The sequence below is a fragment of the Lactuca sativa genome, chromosome 4, assembly GCF_002870075.4.
Source record: "Lactuca sativa cultivar Salinas chromosome 4, Lsat_Salinas_v11, whole genome shotgun sequence".
Classification (NCBI taxonomy): domain Eukaryota; kingdom Viridiplantae; phylum Streptophyta; class Magnoliopsida; order Asterales; family Asteraceae; genus Lactuca; species Lactuca sativa.
Genome location: NC_056626.2, coordinates 159389252 through 159411015, shown reverse-complemented (window position 1 = coordinate 159411015; position 21764 = coordinate 159389252). Strand labels below are relative to the sequence as shown.

Here is a 21764-nt window from a genome sequence, read left to right as displayed (position 1 = left end):
GATGTGCAAATTCTATGGCTTCATCAAAATTTAGTTATGATGATTAAAGGCACGTCCAATTTGTTGTTTGCTCATTGTAAATTTCTGTGTTTTTTATTTCTTTCGGTATATGGGATCTCTCCATGAATAAGTTTTATATAAAGGTGTAGTTTCATCCAATAACACATTTAATTTAGTTGAGGACTTTAATCCAAAACTTTGTGTGTGACATGAACTTTTTAAAAGCGATCCCTGAAGTGGAAGTGGTGGCCGATAATGAGGCGGTGACTAGGGAGGTGGAAGTGGTGGCCGATAAGTGGTCGTCGACGATGGAGGTGGAAGCGTGTCGACTAGGCGCTGACTACAGATGCGGAGAAGTGTCGGCGACTAAGTATGCATAGGCGTGGCCTCCATGAACCGGGCGATGGATGCATCTAAAACATTTAGGAGAATAATGTCAACAACCTGATGGTTGCTATGATTTAGGGTTTTATATGTCCTTTACATAAACTTTTCAAAAATGATCCTGAAATATATATATATATATATATATATATATATATATATATATATATATATATATATATATATATATATATATATATATATATATATATATATATATATTCTCTTAAATTTGGTCTAAGTGCAAAAAAGAATTTTAACGATGCACTTAACAGAAATATATAATGGTGTTAGGCAATATAACCAACCATGATAAACTTTTGAAACCATGGGAACAACTACATAAATTTTCAAAACTTAAACTGGAACTACATATTTATGCCAATCACGGAGACTAAAATTGTTATTTAACTGTAAGCTATTTAAACGCAAATGGTTATCAATCAATGTTGGAATCAATTTGGTTCATAAATTTTGTACATCAATGGTGTTTTTGGTTTGGTTCAAGATCCAAGCGCTTAATGTATTTGAACTTTTATTTACTACAAAACGTACACACAATCAAAAAATAGGTTAATATACTATTACATTACATCTTTGTATACAGTCTTTAAGAGCCTTTTTACCAATCATGCCTTACTTTTGAAAGGAAAAAAGCAAATATCATTTCAAATCAAAATTGGATACAACTTTTGATTTTAATGTAAGCAAAGGAATAGACTCAAACAAGAGCGACCTAAACCGATGGGACACCACTAACCACATTAGGTTAAGAATGTTAGTTACCGGCAATATATGCGTCTAGGCTCGTAGCGACATGTTTGTCATTTTTACCATTTTTAAAAATGCTTATGGTGTAGTGTTTGTGTTTACCATTGACAAAAGAAAAAAAGAGAGTTCAATTTGATCGGTAAAATAAGAGAGAGATAACGGTGGAATCTCACCGATGACACAAAACCGCCGGCAAAAATATATCACGGACCGGTCTTCATCGACGATAAAAAATGTCACGTCAGTTTGCCGGTTGAAAAAAAAACACAGTACTTTTTAGCCTTATATGATTGTCAATTGGAATTCATATTATTTAATGTATGTGTATCTTTTTGTTAAAAAATTACACACTACACAGTACTAAAGCAACACAAGTGTAAACATATGCTTTGAATTATTTTTAATCGTATTCGGTAAAAATAAGTTAATTTATATATTTAAAATATCCATAATTATATTGATGTAAGCTTTTATATATATATATATATATATATATATATATATATATATATATATATATATATATATATATATATATATATATATATGTGTGTGTGTGTGTGGGGGGGGGGGGGGGGGGGGGGGGAGGGGGGGAGGGTGTATGTATTTTATATTCACAATCCAACTTATAATTTTTTTTTACCAAAGATTGTTAATTTATAAGCTAGCTTATTAATTAACATCCAGCTTTTCGGCTAAAATATGGTTTTTGGGCTATTCTGTCAAATGTAGTTAATTTTGAGATTTTCAAAAAGGTTTAAATTTTTAGCTTCTAATAAAAACTTAAATAAAATAATTAAATAAAAAAATTTGTTCGAAAGTATGACATTAAAACTTTTGTTTTAAGATGAAAAACTCAAATCCAAAAACTATTTGAAGTAACAATTAAGGAAAAGGTTTTCATCTCTACGATGACAGCCTAGTGGTTGAAGAATGAAATTTTACGAATGAAGTCCATGGTTTAAATCCTAGCCCACACAACGTAATGTTAATGCGTTGCATTTGACCTCTCACATGAGTTGTGTGATAGTCAACATGGATTGTTGAGATGATGCAGCTTACCATATTTAAGGAAAAAAAATCTACATAATATGTATAATTGTACTAGATCACCGTTGAATATATAACTTATGAATTTATCTTTTTTGAAGAAATGACTTTTTGTGTAAATGTACATATTTCAAATGTTTTGTAACTATTTTTGTCTAACATTTATGTAAAATAAACTTATAGCTTTTGATTGTGACTACCACCAACATCCAACTAGTTTTATAAAACATGCATTTAAAACGTATTTCACAAACTTTATGAAAATACTTTTTTAACTGAAAACTTGTTCATAGTTGATAAACTATATGATAAAGTAATAGTTTTTGATAAAAGGTAATCGTAAACTAGATAACAAATGTAAAATGACATATAATTGAATATAGCGGGAAATGAGCAAATTTCGTTATATTTGAAAAACTTGTGGGAAATTTCCTTTAAGCTCATTAATATGTTATCTCAAATGGTTTTTTAACAAGTTGGCTTATAAGCTAAATGAAAATTATAAAATCTCGATAAGTTTATTAATGAACATATACTGTTATATATGAAAACGTATAATGTTACATATGAAAACGTATGGAAAAGTCTCGTTAAGTTTATTAATATGATATATAAAATGACATATAATGATATACAACTTCAAAATGAACATATCTTCCTCTCTAATAAAATAGTACATTATCTGACACGTGGCACCTTCTTAGTCCATCCTTCCTTGCTTTTCCTGCAGATTTTTGCTAACTGAAATTCCAGAATTGTCCTCCATGTTATTTATCACTGAAAATGCGAAAAAATTGTAAAATATTTTTATAAATCGTAAAATATTTATATCAGGAAATCAAGATATTTGAAATTTGAATTTTCAATTGTACCTTATAATTCTATAACAAATATGGCAGAAAATAATTTCTAAACTCTATCACACCCAAAAAATCAGCAAATCAAATTTCAATCCCAATAAATCAGCAATCGAATATCAGTCGAATATATATATATACACCTTTACATGCGTGTTTACCTTCCTGTTTCACTACACATAGATCAGACTTTATTCATCAGGTAAGGAGACTACATTGTTTACTATGTGTTTTTAATATATCGATGGTATACTCATGGATCTATCTCTTTGTTATTTGCTTGCAGTGTGTTTTTCCTATATCCAGGATATATACTCATCGATATATTTAATTTTGGATGCATAATGAACCAAGTCAGTTTACTGTTTTTTTTAACTGTTAACCCTGTTTTTTATATCATGTTAACCATGTTCTTTATATACTCATCAATATATACTGTTTCAACATGTATCTATATCACAGATTGCTGAATAGCAATGCATTTATAAACTGTTAATCATGTTTTTTCCTTAAGTATTTGAAGTCATTTATGTACTCATAAGTCACTTAAAGAAATTATAACATTCTGTATTTCTGTTGATGAAAATGAGTTAAATATCAATGTAATTTTTATTATATTTTTTTAACTTGCAAGGTACAATGGAACACATTACTCTGATAAAGGAGCTTGACTCAATTAAGGACGATTTCACAATTAAGGTTCGGATCAAACGTCTTTGGACTCAAAAGTCAAGATTTGATGCAAACGAAACATACTCGATTGAAATGGTTTTGATGGATGAGGAGGTATAAAATGCATATATTCAATTATTATTGTTATAAAAATTTATTCATATTTGTAAGCAATTATATTTAAATGTTTGTTATTCAATTTTTTAGGGAAGGAAAATTCATTCATCTTGTCTGAAGAAATGGTTTCCTAAATTCCACCGCTATTTAAAAGAGGATAGTTCCTTATACATCAGGAAACCTAATGTCGCACCATATACTTAAAACTTTATGTTTGCTGATCCGGATAAAAAACTTATTTTTAATCAAGATACAACTGTGAAGGATTGTGAAAACTTTTCATGTTCTGCATATGGCTTTGTTTTTGTTGACTTCCATATGATTATTTCTAACAACATCTTGGAGTCAGACTCTTTTGGTTGGTTCTTTTCATATTAAGTTTTGTTATATAACATCTTATTTTCTTTCATTTTATTACAAATTGATAATTCTTATTAACTTAATCTTATATTTTGTTGCTTTTGTAGATATTATTGGACACATTTTTGAATATGGGTGTATAGATACCTCGGAACAAGATAAATCAAAATACAAGATGCTCTTGCATCTTCAAGATATAGAGTATTCATCATTATTACAAACAAATAATATACTTTCAAATATATTATCTACAATATTTGTTTATTTTTTCAGGGATACTAAGCTTAAGGTAACTTTGTGGGGTCATAATGCATACTACATGCAAGATTTTCTTGCTAACAATAACAACCTTGCTCCAGTAGTTTTTATTGTTCGGTTTGCTAGAGTGAAGTTTATTAATGGTTTGTACTTAGTTTTCATAACCATTTAATAAAATTTTATATATAGTTAAATAATAAATTATATTTTTTTGCAGGTCGTCCTTTTTCATCCACCTACTTTGATGTTAGTAGGTTGTTCATAAACAATGATATGAATGAAATTACAAGCTACAAGAACAAGTATTTTCATTTATAATTTACTTTGTATTTTCACATTCAATTTTTTCATATTATAATAAATTTAATTCCTTTCTTTGTTATAAATGAACAGATTAGTTTCTGAAGATGGACAACAACTTTCCTCAAGTGGAATCAAAATGATGGAATCAAAACAAGTCACAGAACATGATGACTTTCTGAAAAATAATGTATTTTCTAACATTGATGATTTATTTGAACCTTTGGAGGTACTTTAGGTTATTTTTATAGTTTTTACTTTAATGCACTTTTATTTATAAATTCTAAAAATTTAAGAAACAAACATAATATATTTTTATAACGAAAGTAACATACATTGACATAAACAAACATAATATAAGAACCGTTTTTCTATCATCTTTTATTTTGTTTTCGTGTATCATATTTCATCCGTCATATTAATTAACTAATTTATAATACTTTATTGTATTTGACTTATTCATGTTAATTACATTAGAATATCATAATTCTTCATTATTTCTAAAATTTGGTATCTTTTTATTTACACTATCAAAAGTATAATTATATTTCAATTTTTAAATCGTGGAATTCCACTAGTTTAAACCTAGTAATATTATATATGAAAATGTATGAAAAAATCTTGATAAGTTTATTAATATGTTATCACAAATGATTTTTAAGTTGGTATATAAGTGATTTTATTGATATGATCAGACACTATATTACAATAAACAAGAAAAAAAAGCTTAAACAATTAGTTTTAGCATGTCAACCATATCCATAATAAATTATAAAATAATTCAAATTTATAAGATATTTACTTTTATTAATATTTTACTGAGAAGATTAATTTTTTTTAAAGTCCTAAAATTTTACAACAATTTACGAAAAAATCTCAACTAAAATTTGTATACGAAAAAAGTATGAATACCAATAAAAATGGTGATTTGACCCATTTTTTCTGTTTTACCGGTTTCATTACTTATATGGTTTTATTAAAGTCTCATTATTTCATCCTAATTTATGAATAGATCAGAAACTAAAATTTAGTGATGATTTGACCATTTTCTCCCTATAATATACATTTTACCAATTTCATTGTTGACATGGACGTCTAGTATGAATACCAATAAAAATGGTGATTTGACCCATTTTTTCTGGTTTACCGGTTTCATTACTTATATGGTTTTATTAAAGTCTCATTATTTCATCCTAATTTACGAATAGATCAGAAACTAAAATTTAGTGATGATTTGACCATTTTCTCCCTATAACATACATTTTACCAGTTTCATTGCTGACATGGACGTCTAGCCATTAAATGAGCTGATGAGATGAATATGTTGGGTTATATAATACTATGTTACCATAAAACTTGATATCCTGATGCATTGTATATTTTTTGGAATATAAAATGCATCTAACGAACACTCCAATAATTACATAAACTGCTTCTTCATTTTTACGTCTATAAGAAATTTAAAATTGTTTATCTAATCTTATATAACCCAATATATCCATCTTATCAGACATCAACTCATTTCATGTTGTTGTTTTTTTTTTTTTTCCTAAAAACACATATTTTATTGGTTTCATTGCTAACCTAAATACATAGTTATAAATGAGCTGATGAGATGAATATCAAATTTTATAGTAAATGTAGCATTATATAATCCATTGTATCCATTTTATCAGCTAATTTAATGACTAGGTATTCAAGACAACAATGAAACCGACAAAATGAATGTTCCATGGAGAAAATGGTTAAATCAACACTAAATTTTAGTTTGAGACTTATTCATAAATTAGGGTAAAATAATAAGACTTTAATGAAACCGGTAAACCGGGAAAAAGGGGTCAAATCGCCCTTTTTACCGATAATTCATTATTTTTCGTAAACAAACTTTAGTTTGTGACTTTTTCATAAATTAGGGTAAAATATTAGAACTTTTCTGAAGAGCCTAAATTTTGAAAGTCGCTATAAATAATTGAGATCATTACTTAAGATAGTATGAGAGTTATACAAATCATTAATTTCACATAGTTTTACACATACAAAAAAAAATATATATATAAACAAAGTGAATCGTTCACTTAAATTGCCCATCATGATGTTCTAATTTTTGTGGTTTTAGATAAAGATGCCACATTTACTTCTCAGTTTTTGAAGAGACATCATGAGGATTTGTTGCATTTTAGTATGACGTATAATTCTCAGACCAATGATCATAGACGATTCAGGCTTTAGAGGATATGTTGTGGTCATGTGTTATTGAATTTGGTGGGAGTTGGGACTGATATCGCCTTTTGTAGAGTTCTCATATAACAATAGTTATCACTCGAGTATCTATATGCCTCCCTTTGAGATGTTATATGGGAGGAAGTGCATGACCCTGATTTGTTGGGGAGATATAGGCCACTGTGTGATGTGGAGCACTTATATTTTGCTCAAGACCACTAAGCTTATTCAAAGAGTTTAGCAGAGACTGTAGACGGCTTAAAGTCATCATAATAGTTATGAAGATTGGTGGCGGTCTGATTTAGAGTTCCAAGTTCAAGATTATGTTCTTCTAAAGGTGGCTCCCTAGAAAGGGATTACCCAGTTCATAATAGGGGTGAGTTGAGCCCAAGGTACATTAGACCATTTTGGATCCTCACACATGTTGGGATAGTTACCTATCATCTAGAGTTGATTGAGGAGGTAAGTCAGATCCATAACACTTTCCATGTTTCCTAGTTTGAGAAAGTGTTTATGTAATATCCCAAAAATCATGATAAAATATTCATCTTTCAGTTTAAATAAAATCATATCAAAACCCATGTCATAAAACCACGTATCAAATACAAATATCCATAATGAGAGTATCATAAAATGTCCAAAACATATAACCAAAGGATGTGTATGATCACGCCTTCACCTTGCCCCGATCATAAAAAGTACATGAGACAGAACACTTAAACTATAAGCCAAAGCTTAGTGAGTTTCCCACAAAATACCACCACACAAACATATAACAACATGCATATTAGGTCCATAATCATCAGAATGGATTACTTGCCTTTCTGGCCTACAACTTAATGATGGATTGCTCCCGAGCCCACAACATAAGTCCGACTTGCCTTTCTGGCTTGCATATTATGTCTGGCTTGCGCTCGGGTTTGTTGGCTTTCGTACATAGTAGTATTGCCTCAACCAAACCGCACTATGTCGACATATGTAATAGATAAACATTTAACCATCAAATAGATAATCATGCAGATCTTAACATATCACTATATCATAAAAACACCCTATATACTAGGATACATAACCTAGTGGGCCGGCATTGGTGCCTTTTGTTACACTCCTGAACCAGGACGGCGGAGACGTCTGGGGGCGGATGATGTGGTTGTATAGTATCATAAAAGTTGAATATAAATGAAACATAGCAACCCAAATGGCATACGTTGAGAATACAAACTTACATAGTTTACATATTATACTTGTTCATCAGCTACACAAAAGTCACAAAAGTGATTTCCTAATGCTGCATCACTTGATCTCAAAGCATAGTTGATTACCTGTTACTGGTTCCTTGAGTATACAAGTCATTTTGAAAAGCGTCAACTAAAAATTTGGTGAGTTCATAAGTATTTTTGTATAAAAATGGATTGGTGATTGTTTAAAATGGTTTTCGTATACTTCAAAAAATCCGATATTTTCTATAAACTGTATTGTTAGTCTTATATCCAAAACTAAGAAAAATGTGTGTATGACTCTTGTATCTTTCTTTGTAAAATGATAGTGTATGTATGTTCCAAGAAAGTCCAATATTTTCTTATAAGTAAACTGTAGTCTTACCCTAAGACCAGAAGTGTAAGCGATTGTGTACTGAAAAAAATGATATGTAGTTTTATATTTTAATAAAACCGGTGAAGGTTAAGCTTCCCATAAACCAAGATAGTATTGTTAATCTCTATGTGAGTTATTACAACCATGCTTGATGTGACTGTTATGTGTGTACGCCGTTCTTCAGGCGTCAGAATTGATAGATATTTGTCACCCTAGACTGGCCCGCCTAGCTGTAGCAAACAACTTAGGTGTGGGGGTTGCCAATCCCGTATATATCTATACACAACTATCTCGCTCTCCCTCCAAGAGACTTTGGTTATAATGCAGGACTTAAAGTGTACGCTAGGTAGGTACGGTGAAGAGTACGTCTCACTAGAGCATTAACGGATTACATGAACTACGACTCCCTTTTTCTTGTGTAATAAAGCATTTGTACTATTTGAAAAACTTATGACATGAGTTTTATGACATACAAATTATACTATCAATAATTTGTCTTGTATGTTTTTGTGTAAGACTATTTATATAAACTTTATATAAATATCAAGTTAAAAAATGTCTAGTAATAATATATGTGGTTAAAACATAATATTATGGGGTTTTGACCCACCAAACAAAGATGACTAAAAATTATGACCACTTTTACTAGAAAAGCTATTTTTAGCAAAGAGATTTACCAAAACTTGTAGTTTTACAACTCATATTTTCTTGTTGGTACTTGTATCACATTCTGAGTTTTTATTTTTGAAGAGAATTATATTCTCTAAGATCGATAGATTCAAACAGATATCAATAAGACGGCAACAAGTAATAGAAAACGATAAACACCATGATGAGTCAAACGAATGTCGAATGATTAATCTGCTCCACCTCAGAAGAATTTAATGAGAATTGCTACTGTAGAGGTGTGCTAGGGTTACTGTACAAGATATGTTAAATAATTATCAAGAAGCGTAATTAATATAATGCATGCATGCACTATATATATATATACTAAACCCTAAAAACAAAACATGGCTGGACAGTCCCAGACCGAGTATACAAATGGACCTAAGAGCTAATCCCAATGACACAACCTCTTAAACTCAACAATTTTTGTAAATCAACTTATATACTCAATTTTTGTGTAGATAAAATAGTATTAAGCGTATCTTATGCAAATATTATTTCACCTTTGAATAATAAAGATGAAACTAGGGAATATTCATAAGATTAACATGTTTGACTAGTACTCCCCCCCCCCAAAAAAAAAGCATGAAAAATCGAAAAAATGGGGGTATGAAGCTCAGCTTGATAATTTCGTGAGTTGTAGGAAGGAAATGAAGAGGATGCCGAGCCTAGCCTTGCACAAACTTGAATTGCTTCATGAAAATGCAAGTGTCGTATGTGTCACACGAAAATGTGTGTGTGTAAATATGATGATATTAACCTTAACATGCATAACAACACTTGAGTTTTACAAGGAACTTACCAAAAATTCCTAGGACCACTTGAAGAAGTATCACTCCTTGAAGATGGATTGTGATTTTTGTCGAGGGAAAATGAGAGAAAACTTGAGAGTCAAATGAGTGGAGAGGTTTTTGTTATTTGTGTGTGTGTTTGGCCGCAAGTTTAAAAGAAGGAAGAGAATGGTGGTATGGGAGGGTTTGATTTCGTGTGTAATAAATAAAAGTGATGATAATATATTTACTTGGAAGTATGGGGAATAATGCGTGTTTATTTGGGGGATATTACATGGGTTACTGGGATTTTTATTTGAAAGGGTTAAGTTATCACATCCTAAAGTCAACTATTCTTGCTTTTCCCTTAATCTAGACCACAAACACCTCTAGTTACTTTAGTATGACCGAAATCATGCATGATTTCGGTCCTAGGCATGGCTTGAATAAGCATTTTCAACCCTACCCCCTTGTAAAGGTGTGTTCGGCTTTAGTGGGCCAGTAGTGTGTATTTTTGGCCAAAAAATAATCCATTATAGTAGTTTTCGGTTTTGATGTTTCCTAAGCATTATGATTTCGGTTTTGAGTGTTTTATATCATAAGAATGATGGCTTTAAAACTCAATAATTCAAGGTCCTTGCGTAAACACATGTTGTTATGTTACAACTATTTGATTCTTGTTTGATTTGTATGAACTTTTCAAGGCTTAATCGATCATCAATTTCCAAGTGTATATTATCTTTGATCATACAAATGGTACCCTCTTGGCTTTTGATTTATATTATTGCATCAAGTTACATAGATATACATCATGAATAACCTTATACACAAGACCCCTTAGACTTGGTTTGACCCAAAATCTTCTAGTTGTCACATTATCCCCACGTTAGAGGGAACTTTCGTCCTGAAATTTGTTTAGAATAGGCACTCATGAACTGGGGAAGAGATGTGGATACTTTTGCATCATCTGGTCTTCGCATTCCCAGGTGAACTCAGGTCCTCGTTTGGCACTCCATCGGACCTTCACAATGGGGATGCGACTATGTTTTGTTTGTTTCACTTCTGTCCATTATTTCTACGGGTTCCTCATTGAAGTGAAGGTTCTCATTTACTTCTATTTCATCAAGTGGGACAACGAGAGTTTCTTTAGATAGGCATTTCTTTAGATTAGACACATGGAAAACAGGGTGGACATTGCTGAGTTCTGGTGGTAACTGTAGTCTGTAAGCTACCGGACCGATCCTGGCAAGGATCTCGAATGGTACGATGTATATTGGATTCAATTTTCCCGGCTTTCCAAAGCACATCATCCCTTTCCAAGGAGAGACCTTTAGCAACACGCGATAACCGACTTGAAATTCTAGGGGCTTCCGTTGTCGGTCTGCGTAGCTCTTTTGTCGGTCTCTGGACGCCTTTAGTCGTTCCTTAATTTGAACGATCTTCTCAGTTGTTTCCCTGATAATCTCGGGCCTGGTGAGTGTGCTGTTTGGTACTTGTCCCTTTGCCAGTTGTGTGTCTCCCATCTCATCCCAACATAGGGTGATCTGCATTTACATCCATATATGGCCTCAAAGGGAGCGGCCTTGATGCTTGTGTGATAGTTGTTGTTGTATGAGAACTCGATCAGTGGCAAATGGGCATCCCACATCTTGCCGAAATATATCACATAGGTTCTTAGCATATCTTCCAATGTTTGGATGGTCCTCTCACTCTAGCCATTTGTTTGGGGATGGTACGTTGTGCTCATATCGAGCTTGGTTCCCAAGGACTTCTGAAGTGACTGCCAAAACCGTGAGGTAAATATACTGTCTCTGTCGGAGATAATAGATATTGGCACTCCGTGTAACCTCACGATTTCTTTTATGTAGGTCTTGGTCAACTTTACCATCTTATACATCTCCTTTATTGTTAGGAAATGAGCAGACTTAGTTAACCTATCGACAATTACCCAGATAGAGTCTAGCTCATCGGCCGTCTTGGGTAACTTGGTAATGAAATCCATTGTTATCCATTCCGATTTCTACTCGGGTATCTCTAGTTGTTGTAGTAGACCCGAGGGATTCTGATATTGTAATCCCCGCAGATCCGGGCTAGTCGGTTTAGAGACAATGAGCATCAAAAATGAGTTTTTGATGGAAGATTATATAGAAGGAATAATCTTAACCAAGTGGTAGTATATGTTACAAGGGTTCCGTACATATAAAGAACACCAAAATCCGAGTTATAACGAATAAGTTATGGCCCTTCGAAGTTTTACGGCAAAACCAGCACAGCACCGGGAGACGTAAATAGTGAATTTACGATAAAGGACTTTTTGGCCTTAGTGATCTAAACAAAAGTTGTAGTATACGTTAAACCAAGAACATACAAAAAAAGAACGCCCAAATCTGACTTCGTATGAGGAGGTTATTAATTTTCTAAGATTTGGCACAACAATGCACGACCCAAAACTCGAATTTTAGTTCGAGTGGTTTTTGGCCTACACGACCTAAATGAGAGTTGAATATCTCATTAATAGAAACTCAACGATAAAAAGACAGACGAAAACGGAGTCCGTATGAAGGAGTTACGAATTCTTCGCGGTCATTTAACAGTCTAATCTCCTCCTATTGTTAAATTTAAGACCAGTCGAGAATTAGCGAACGGAGTCAAAACAAAAGTTGTAGATCTTATTTTTATGTACGCGTGGATATAAAGAACGTCGAAAATGGAGCTCGTATGCGAAAGTTATGAATTTTTGAAAATTGGCTGATTTCCACCCTATGTGCGATGCCACGTGTCAGCACCAGGCTCAGACTTGGAGCCTAAGTTGGCTCACGACATGAGTATCATTAAACTCACAACGTGAGTGACCCTCCAACCCCCTATAAATAAGAGGTGAATCCCTTTTCATTCCTCACACCTCCTATCACTTCCCCCTTCTCTTTAGAACCTCTCTCTAGCCCCGAAACCCCCCGAAAAGATTAGGGAACCTCCCTAGTACGAGGCGGAAGCCTTGGAGCACACGACAACTCTGAGAAAAGAGCCTTTCGGCTCGGGAACACTACTCCAGCGAAGCCCGGTTTTGAGAAAAAACCCGTTGTAAGTAAGCTACGCCTAACCTATCTTTAGTATAACTTATGTTACAATATAGTAATATTATTAGGACCTTATAATAAATATTTGGACTATTATTATGAGTCTTATAAGTGTCGTTATAATATCTTTGTAACCACCTGCGGTACGGGGAATCTGGTTTGGAGGGCCGGTTGGGTTGCTGGATTCAGAAGTGCTATATGCCAAAAGGATCCTGCACTTCGGTGTTCCATGTCTGGCCCGTGTCTGTACATAGTGGGTGAAGAGTATTGTTTAACGCTTATATAATAGTAATAATAGTTATACTATTAATTAGTCTCGTCAAACTTTAAACTAAACTCTAGTGGTAATGGTACTAGGTTTTGTCTGAGGGAAATTGTTTTAACAGTAATGGAGTGCTGTCCGAGTGCCAAGTCACCACCTTATCAAGTGAGTGCATAGTTACTTTCATCTTACACATAGATATGAAGTATTTTATATAAACTACGTGCTATGTGTGCATATTATCTGTATACTTGCTATCTATGCTGGATTAACGATTTTATGCAAGTTTTAAATGATTTAAGTTGTATATGTATTTTATATCTAAGAATATGTTGGGTAAAACATGGGTAGATGAAAGATGAGAGATGAAGGATGATATGAGTGAACATAGGCAGCTATCGACTTAGTGCCTAACAAATAACATCATCAACTATGGACTTAGTGCCAATTGAATAAACATTGGTAGCTATGGACTTAGTACCCGTTAGATAAACGTTGGTAGCTATGGACTTAGTACCTATTAGATAAACACTGGTAGCTATAGGTTTAGTACCCGATGAATGAACTTTAGAAGCTATGGAATTAGTGCTTTACGAACACTGGTAGCTATGGATTTAGTACCCGATGAATGAACTTTAGTAGCTATGTAATTAGTGCTTTACGAACAAGCATTGGCAGCTATGGACTTAGTGCCTATCATATAAACCCTGGAAGCAATGGGCTTTGAAATGAACGAATGCAGGATAGATGATTCTTAGGGTAGATCCTTAAGAGTAAGGAAGATAATGGGGATGGGTAGTTGGGTTGATTGATGATGTTTAAACATAATAATTATATTATTGTGGGTTGAAAACTCTATGTACTCACCAGGTTTTCCAACCCGACCCACTCAAGCTTATTTGAATCACAGGTGTCAATACGAAGTTACATTACAATGAGAGATTAAAGAGGTGTAGATCACTAGTGTAAATGAATGTACGATCTGTTTATGCTTATGTTTATGTATTGATAATGACATCCCAAATGTTTTAAAATGAATAAAAATACATTTCTTTGGAAATGCTTTGATAATGTATTTATCATGTTTTACTGGGAACAAATTCCGTAACATTTTTATTAAAAGAAGTACTCTGATTTTTATAAAGCATAAACAAAATCGGTCTTTTTTGGCCGTGAAAATGGGGATGTTACAAATATTCTACCTTAATTTTGGCGCAACTCAGGAACTCGCTCACGTAGGTAGCGATTTCGGCTTTCAAATTCGGCCACCAATAATGTTGCTTGAGATCCAGGTACATTTTGTCCGAACCCGGATGGACGGAGTACTTTGTTTTGTGGGCTTCATTCATGACCACGTCTATGAATCCACTAAAGTTCGGTGTCCAGATGAGGTCCATGAGGTAGTAGGCTCCTTCATCCTTGATTGTAAGGTTCTTGTTCATCCCACGCAAGGCTTCGTTTGTGATGTTTTCTGGTTTCAAGGCTTCCAATTGAGTCTCCTTGATTTGTGAAGACAGGTGGGAATGGATGGTCATTGTTAGTGACTTGATGCAGCGACCTGTGTATTCTTTCCTACTTAGGGCATCAGCCACCGCATTGGCTTTGCCCGGATGGTACTGTGCAGCAACCCGTTATTTCAAGTCTGTCAAAAGTCAACCCAAGGTCAACAAAAGTCAAACATGTCAAATAAAAGTTAAATTTGTTGAATTGTTAATTTATTAAAGTTAAATAAATATTTTTTTTATATGTATAAGCCTTTTATTAATTAAGTGTTGCAAAATTTAGATTTTTCCCACTTAAACCGAGAACCCTCGCATCTATTCCCACCGAAAACCCTCGTGCAACCCTATCCCTTCGGACCGAAAATGGATTCTTCACCGAAATTTCTCCAGACAACAAACATACCTCGGACCGAAAACCCTTTGCTTCTCGGCCGAAAACATGCGAAACCGACTTAAGTTCTCGGCCGAAGACTACCCTTCCTTTGATTGTGTTCTTGACCGAGAACCACTAAACTGCCACATGTTTTCACCTATAAATACATATGACCGAAAACAGAAGCTCATTCTTACATCTTTCAGCCGAAATCTTCATATTTTTCTCTCAAGAACACCGACCGAAAACACTAAACTTCCCTCTCAAGAACACATGCGAAATCACTCTATCCTCTTGATTATCATGCGAAAATCCTTTAAATCTTCTTAGGATCTTGCAAGAATCATATATTATTCTTATTATCATCCGAAAACACCCTCCAATCTTCATATATCGGACCGAAAACATCCAATATCACTAATTTTCAAAAAGAACACGAAGAACGCCAAGAACACCTACAAGCTGTTCAAAGTTTTATTGTAAGTCTTCTTACAATAATTAAGTGTTATTTAACGCTTTAAACTTTACAAGATTATCTAATTTATACTTAATATGATGTTAATATAAATTAGGATTCTGTTTTGTCACGGGTTCTAACTCGTGGAATTAACTCTACTACACCGTATCTTCATTAGGACACTCAAAAAAGGTGAGTTCATACCCCGACGTTTTCCTAATTTTTAACCGTTTTAGGGGGGAATACAAGTGTAACACAATAAAAATGGTGTTAATATCTAAAAGTTTTTTTTTTTTAAGTTTATAAATTGTTATCATTATCAAAATTACATATATATATATATATATATATATATATATATATATATATATATATATATATATATATATATATATATATATATATATCAAATTAGGATTCAATAGGCTTAGAATTGGTACTTTAACTCCATTTCCTTTACCTTGTTTGGTTGTGTGCTTGGGGTAGAAGTATTTATTCGAATGTCTATTTAATCACAGTTATATAAATATTATATTTATATAAGTATAAAATGATTTTCAAACTCATTAAATAAAGATATAATTGTTGCAAATTGTTTTAGTACCATTAGAAGATAAACATTGGATTTCAAGGAAAAACTGTATCAAAGAATTTTCGATTTAAACTTATTAAATTATTAACAATACAAAGATTTCCATTTCAGTAAAACACAAACATATAAACTATAATATGTATAGTTTATGGGACTTACATGTTGCTTTTCAAAGTTCATATTACAATACGGAAAATAAACATATAAACTATATTAAATATAGTTTATGAAACATACTTACAGTTTGTTCATTACAAAGTAACTTTTCATTATTCTACATGTAATCATCAATATACCATTTGTGAGACACACTTCTAGTACTTATTTAAGTACCAACCAAGTCCTGAAATTATAACCAGAGTCTTCTGGAGGGAGAGCGTGACACTTGTGTATAGATCTATACGAGACTGACGATCCTGCACTAGAGCTGCTTGCAACAGCTAGGCTGACAGGCCCGTGGTGACAAATTTCGTACCGATAACGACGTCTGAAGAGCGTCGTGTTCAGGCCATCTTAGGTCATCAAGCATGGTTATGATAAATCACAATTTGGTATTGAACAATACGATTAGTGTAAGAATAAGTAAACATCTTCATATAGTCTTATTAAATAATAAAACTATTATACAATATTTTACAAGTACAAATATAGAATACTTAGTCAGCACAGAGAAACATACTTTTCATGGTTTCATATGGTAAAACTATAACACACTATATTAGAGTACAATAACTTTCACACATTTTGAGTACAACATATTACAATAGAAAATATAGGATTTTCTGGGAAAAACATGTTTACATTTTCAAAGAACAACGATAGATATCAATTACAAACATGCTTATGAACTCACCAACTTAATTGTTAACACCTTTTAAAAACTACTTGTATTCTCAGGGAATCACTAGACAGGTACATCCACAGATTTTTGAGAAGATGGAGCTTCATTGACTCGTGTCTTTTAACTTTTTGGTGTCATGTATACAATGACTTGAACATATATGTAAAAACTTATACTTTTTCAATACATGGTTGTTGTACTTTGATTACTATTATGCAGTTGTTGTGATACTGTACATTACGTCCTCCGCCCCGAATGTTTCCGCCGTTCTGGTTTGGGGGTGTAACAGATTGGTATGAGAGCTTTGTTTATAGTGAACTAAGTATATTAGACCATAAAAAGATATACAACTATAAATGCTACGGGGATGAAGCGCTTTGACTAAATGTATACTTTTAAAATCTAAGTATTTTATAAGAAGTATACTAAGATGCATACATACAAGAAACGGTATCACCGTAAGAACTACATAAAAGTATTTAGATATTGGATACTACAGTTAAATCTGGACAGTTATGTAATCATATCTGAAATAAATATAGCCTGATCAACTATATTTATTTGAGATATGACTAACATGTGTTTGGGAGTAATCGTGGTGTTGTAACAAGTCTAAAACTTACCAAACCTATATACCAGAAGAACTCTAGAACCAAACATAAATTTAGATATTGTAAGAGTATTTATAACACGGTAAGACTATCTCTAAATTAATTAATAACTCTTACACCCCTATTCTCGCATAGATAACATGGATGGATTTCTACTGGGGGATCTGTATTTTTCCAACCCAGGGAACGGAGGATGGCTCGAAGAGGAACTAGAAGACGACCCTGTGGCTCTAATAGAAGAAGACTTCGAGGAAGAGGATATTTAGGAAGACTCTGACTCGGAACCAAAAGTCTATGATCCACCTCTAGTTACCCAAAATCCCAATCCCCGACAAAACTTCCAAGGTCCGACACCACAGTGGGCAGTAAACTTAGAGGGGTGGAGTCGTGAACAGGGTCAACACCTTCCTTATAATGGAGATCGAAGCTTTTATAACCTTGATGAGGGAGGCTCGGCAGATAAATCCCTCCTTGTGTTAGTACGTCAAGTTGCTCATAACGACGTGCAAGTAAGAGCAGCCATCTACCGAGTCGTGGAGGTTGGTGTTACCACGGTAGTTAAGACGGTTCGCCTCTGCCACTTGAGCGAAGACGAAGAGTTAACCAGAAATCACACTGAGGCCCTGCAGAGAGAACTAACTTCCAATCGAACCGAGGTTAGAGAACTTTGGCAGCGTCAGGCAACATTAGAAAGGCGTGTGTTGGAAACAGAACACCAGTTGGCCACATCCATGGCTGAAACTAGTACGAAATAGAACAACACTCATCGTGGGTAGGGCATACCCTACTCATTCTTTTGGATATAGATTAAGTCTACTTATAGACTCTAGTGTTATTTTTCATGTTCATAGTTAGACCTCGAAATGTCATCCTCGAAAGGTCAGTATGCTGTCAAAGTTTTCTCGTTAAGTGGGTATGTTGTAGACCTACTTCAGGTTCAAGTTTTCCGAACTCTATACATTTAATATACCAATGAAATTGACATGATTCTCTTTTCTTTGGAAAATATTTGTCAAAATTCTTCATGATATTTTACAAGTTATTACCTGTGGTAGACTCTATTTTCAACTCTTTGCAGAATACGTATTGAACCAATGTGTATTGGTTCAAAGTCTCCTGATTTATAATCACTATTAAGTTCTTACCATCATTTTCATCTTTGAAACGTTTGTAGAAAAAGATGCCACCATGTAAATCAAATAAGTGTTTCAACAATAGTCTACCTATTCTAGCACCTCCACACTATGACCCTTCTATCTTCCAAGCAGCAGTAACAGCTACCTTCGCTGCTGCCATGACACAAATAAAAGCCAATGGTACTAGTGGAGCTGGCAGTGGTGCTCATAATTCAAATCATGAAGAAAGTCTTGGACACCCTAAGGAGTGTTCGTAAAAAGATTTCTCAAATGCTAAACTCAAGTATTTCGATGGCACTGGAGGTGTCATTTCTTTGACACGCTGGTTCGAGAAAACCGAATCAGTGTTTGAAATCTGTGCTTACCTTAAAGCAAGCAAAGTAAAGTTTGCAGCATGCACCTTCTTAGACAGAGCCCTTTCCTGGTGAAACGACTATGTCAAATTGCTATCTCTCCCGGTCGCAAATGCCATGGGCTGGGAAGACTTAAAAGTTCTGATGCTGGCAGAATATTGTCCCAGAGGCAAATTACAAAAGTTAGACCAGGAAGTCTGGAGTCTAACAATGAAAGACTCCGATATTGCCACGTATACTGCCAGATTTAGTGACATGGCTCTACTGTGTCCCGGGATGGTCACCCCGGAGAGTAAAAAAGGTGGAGAGGTATATTTAGGGATTAACACCCCCGACTCAAGGAAACATTATTTCCGCCAATTCACTTACATTCGAGAGTGCCAAGGGTTTGGCTCAAACACTTGTAGACCATGGAGTTCGTCAAGGCTCCATGCCAGTTGTTCCTGAAATGCCCAAAGAAGGAGGCAGTAAAAAGAAGTTTTGGAATAAGCGAAAGGGGCAATCGTCATAGGAACCCTCTAAGAAACAGCAAACTGTGGCGGCACACACTGCTATTGTTCCTGCTGCTGTTCCTACTCTTACACCTACAACCATTTCTGCTACTCCAACAACCCTGAGTCGATACGCTAGAACTTTGCCAAAGTGCAATAAATGCAACTTCCATCACACGAGAGTTTGCAGGGAAATGCACTGCAGAAACTGAACAAGAAGGGGCATACTGCCCGCTTCTGTACAGCACCAGCACAACCTATCTCTCCAGTCCCTGCTGAGGGAACAAGCCAAGCTTGTTACGAGTGCAGCGAAATTGGGCACTTCAAGAGAAACTGCACAAAGATAAAGAATGCTAGTAGTGTGGCGAGAATCTTAGCAATTGGCCATGAAGAAGCGATGGCAGAAACTAATGTCTTTACCGGTACGTTTCTTCTCAACAATTCTTACGCATGCATTCTTTTCGATAATGGTGCGGAGAAAAGCTTCGTGAGCCATAAATCAAGCATCTACTAAAACAAAATCATCAATCATTAAAAGATACATTCATAGTAGAGATGCTAAAAGGAAAAACCAAGAGCACAAATGACATATACATAGGACGTACACTTACTCTAAACAACCATTCATTTCAAATTGACCTTATGCCGGTCTCAATTAAAAGCTTTGATATTATACTCAACATGGATTGGTTAAGTCTTCATCGTGTTGATATCCTATGTTTTGAAAGAGCCATTTGTCTTAATCTACCAAGAAATGAATCTCTCATTATCTATGACGACAAATCCGGTGCAAATCTTCAAATCATTTATTGCATCAAGGCCAAGAAGTATCTTCGCAAAGATTACTGTGCCTTCTTAGCCCACGTGGTAGATAAGACACAAGAAGTAAAAAGCATCAAGGATATCCCTGAAGTCTATGATTTCCCTAATGTTTTCCCCGAAGATCTTGCAGGAGTTCCTCCTGAACGTCAAGTTGAATTCTGAATCGACTTGATTCCTGGAGCTACACCCGTAGCTAAGTCCCCGTATCATCTTGCACCGTCAGAGATACAGGAACTATCCAACCAATTGAATGAACTTCTCAGCAAAGGCTTCATTAGACCAAGCTTCTCGCCCTAGGGAGCACTGGTTTTGTTCGTGAAAAAGAAGGATGGATCGTTCTGAATGTGCATAGACTATCGAGAACTAAACAAACTTACCATTAAGAACTGATACCCTCTACCACGGATAGATGACCTCTTAGATCAACTTCAAGGGGCAAGTTTCATTTCCAAAATTGACCTGAGATTAGGATACCATCAGCTACGAGTCCAGGAGACAGATATTCCAAAGACTGCTTTTAGAACTCGCTACGGTCACTACGAATTCGTAGTGATGCCCTTTGGTCTAATGAATGAACCTGCAGTATGCATGAACCTGATGAATCGTGTGTGTCGACCTTACTTAGACAAGTTCTTTATAGTTTTCATTGACGATATACTAGTCTATTCCTGAAGTAAGGAAGAACACAACCAACATTTACGACAAGTCTTGGAAACCTTAAAGGTAGATAAATTGTATGCGAAGTTCTCAAAATGTGAATTCTGGATTCGAAGGGTGGAATTCCTAGGTCATGTAGTCAGCAAGGAAAGGATACATGTCAATCCCTCCAAGATTAAAGCTATCAAAAACTGGGTGACCCACGAACACCAACAGAGATTTGTCAATTTCTAGGTCTCGCTGGCTATTACATAAGGTTCATCCAAAACTTTTCAAAGATCACCAAACCACTCACCACCCTGACTCAGAAGGGTGTAACCCTCAACTGGGAGGAGAAACAAGAATCTGCTTTCCAGACACTAAAGCAAGCCCTCTGCAGCACACCAATCTTGTCCCTCCTAGAAGGGACGGAAGATTTTGTAGTTTACTGTGATGCGTCCAAAGAAAGGCTAGGATGCGTTCTTATGCAACGAGGAAAGGTCATATCCTATGCCTCGAGATAGCTTAAGAACCATGAAGTCAACTATACCACACACGACCTTGAACTAGGAGCAGTGGTTTTTGCTCTA

At 34.4% G+C, this 21764-nt stretch overlaps 1 protein-coding gene across 1 annotated transcript; it reads left to right on the top strand.

The window, feature by feature from the left end:
• The first annotated feature begins 3701 nt into the window (after nucleotides 1–3701).
• On the top strand, nucleotides 3702–19129 carry LOC111906876 (uncharacterized). The gene is made up of 7 exons (XM_023902654.1): nucleotides 3702–3848; nucleotides 3942–4011; nucleotides 4319–4412; nucleotides 4485–4612; nucleotides 4687–4771; nucleotides 4863–4998; nucleotides 18911–19129. Exons 1-7 carry the CDS (start codon nucleotides 3702–3704, stop codon nucleotides 19127–19129), a joined length of 879 nt encoding a protein of 292 aa, XP_023758422.1.
• Nucleotides 19130–21764: the final 2635 nt, after the last annotated feature.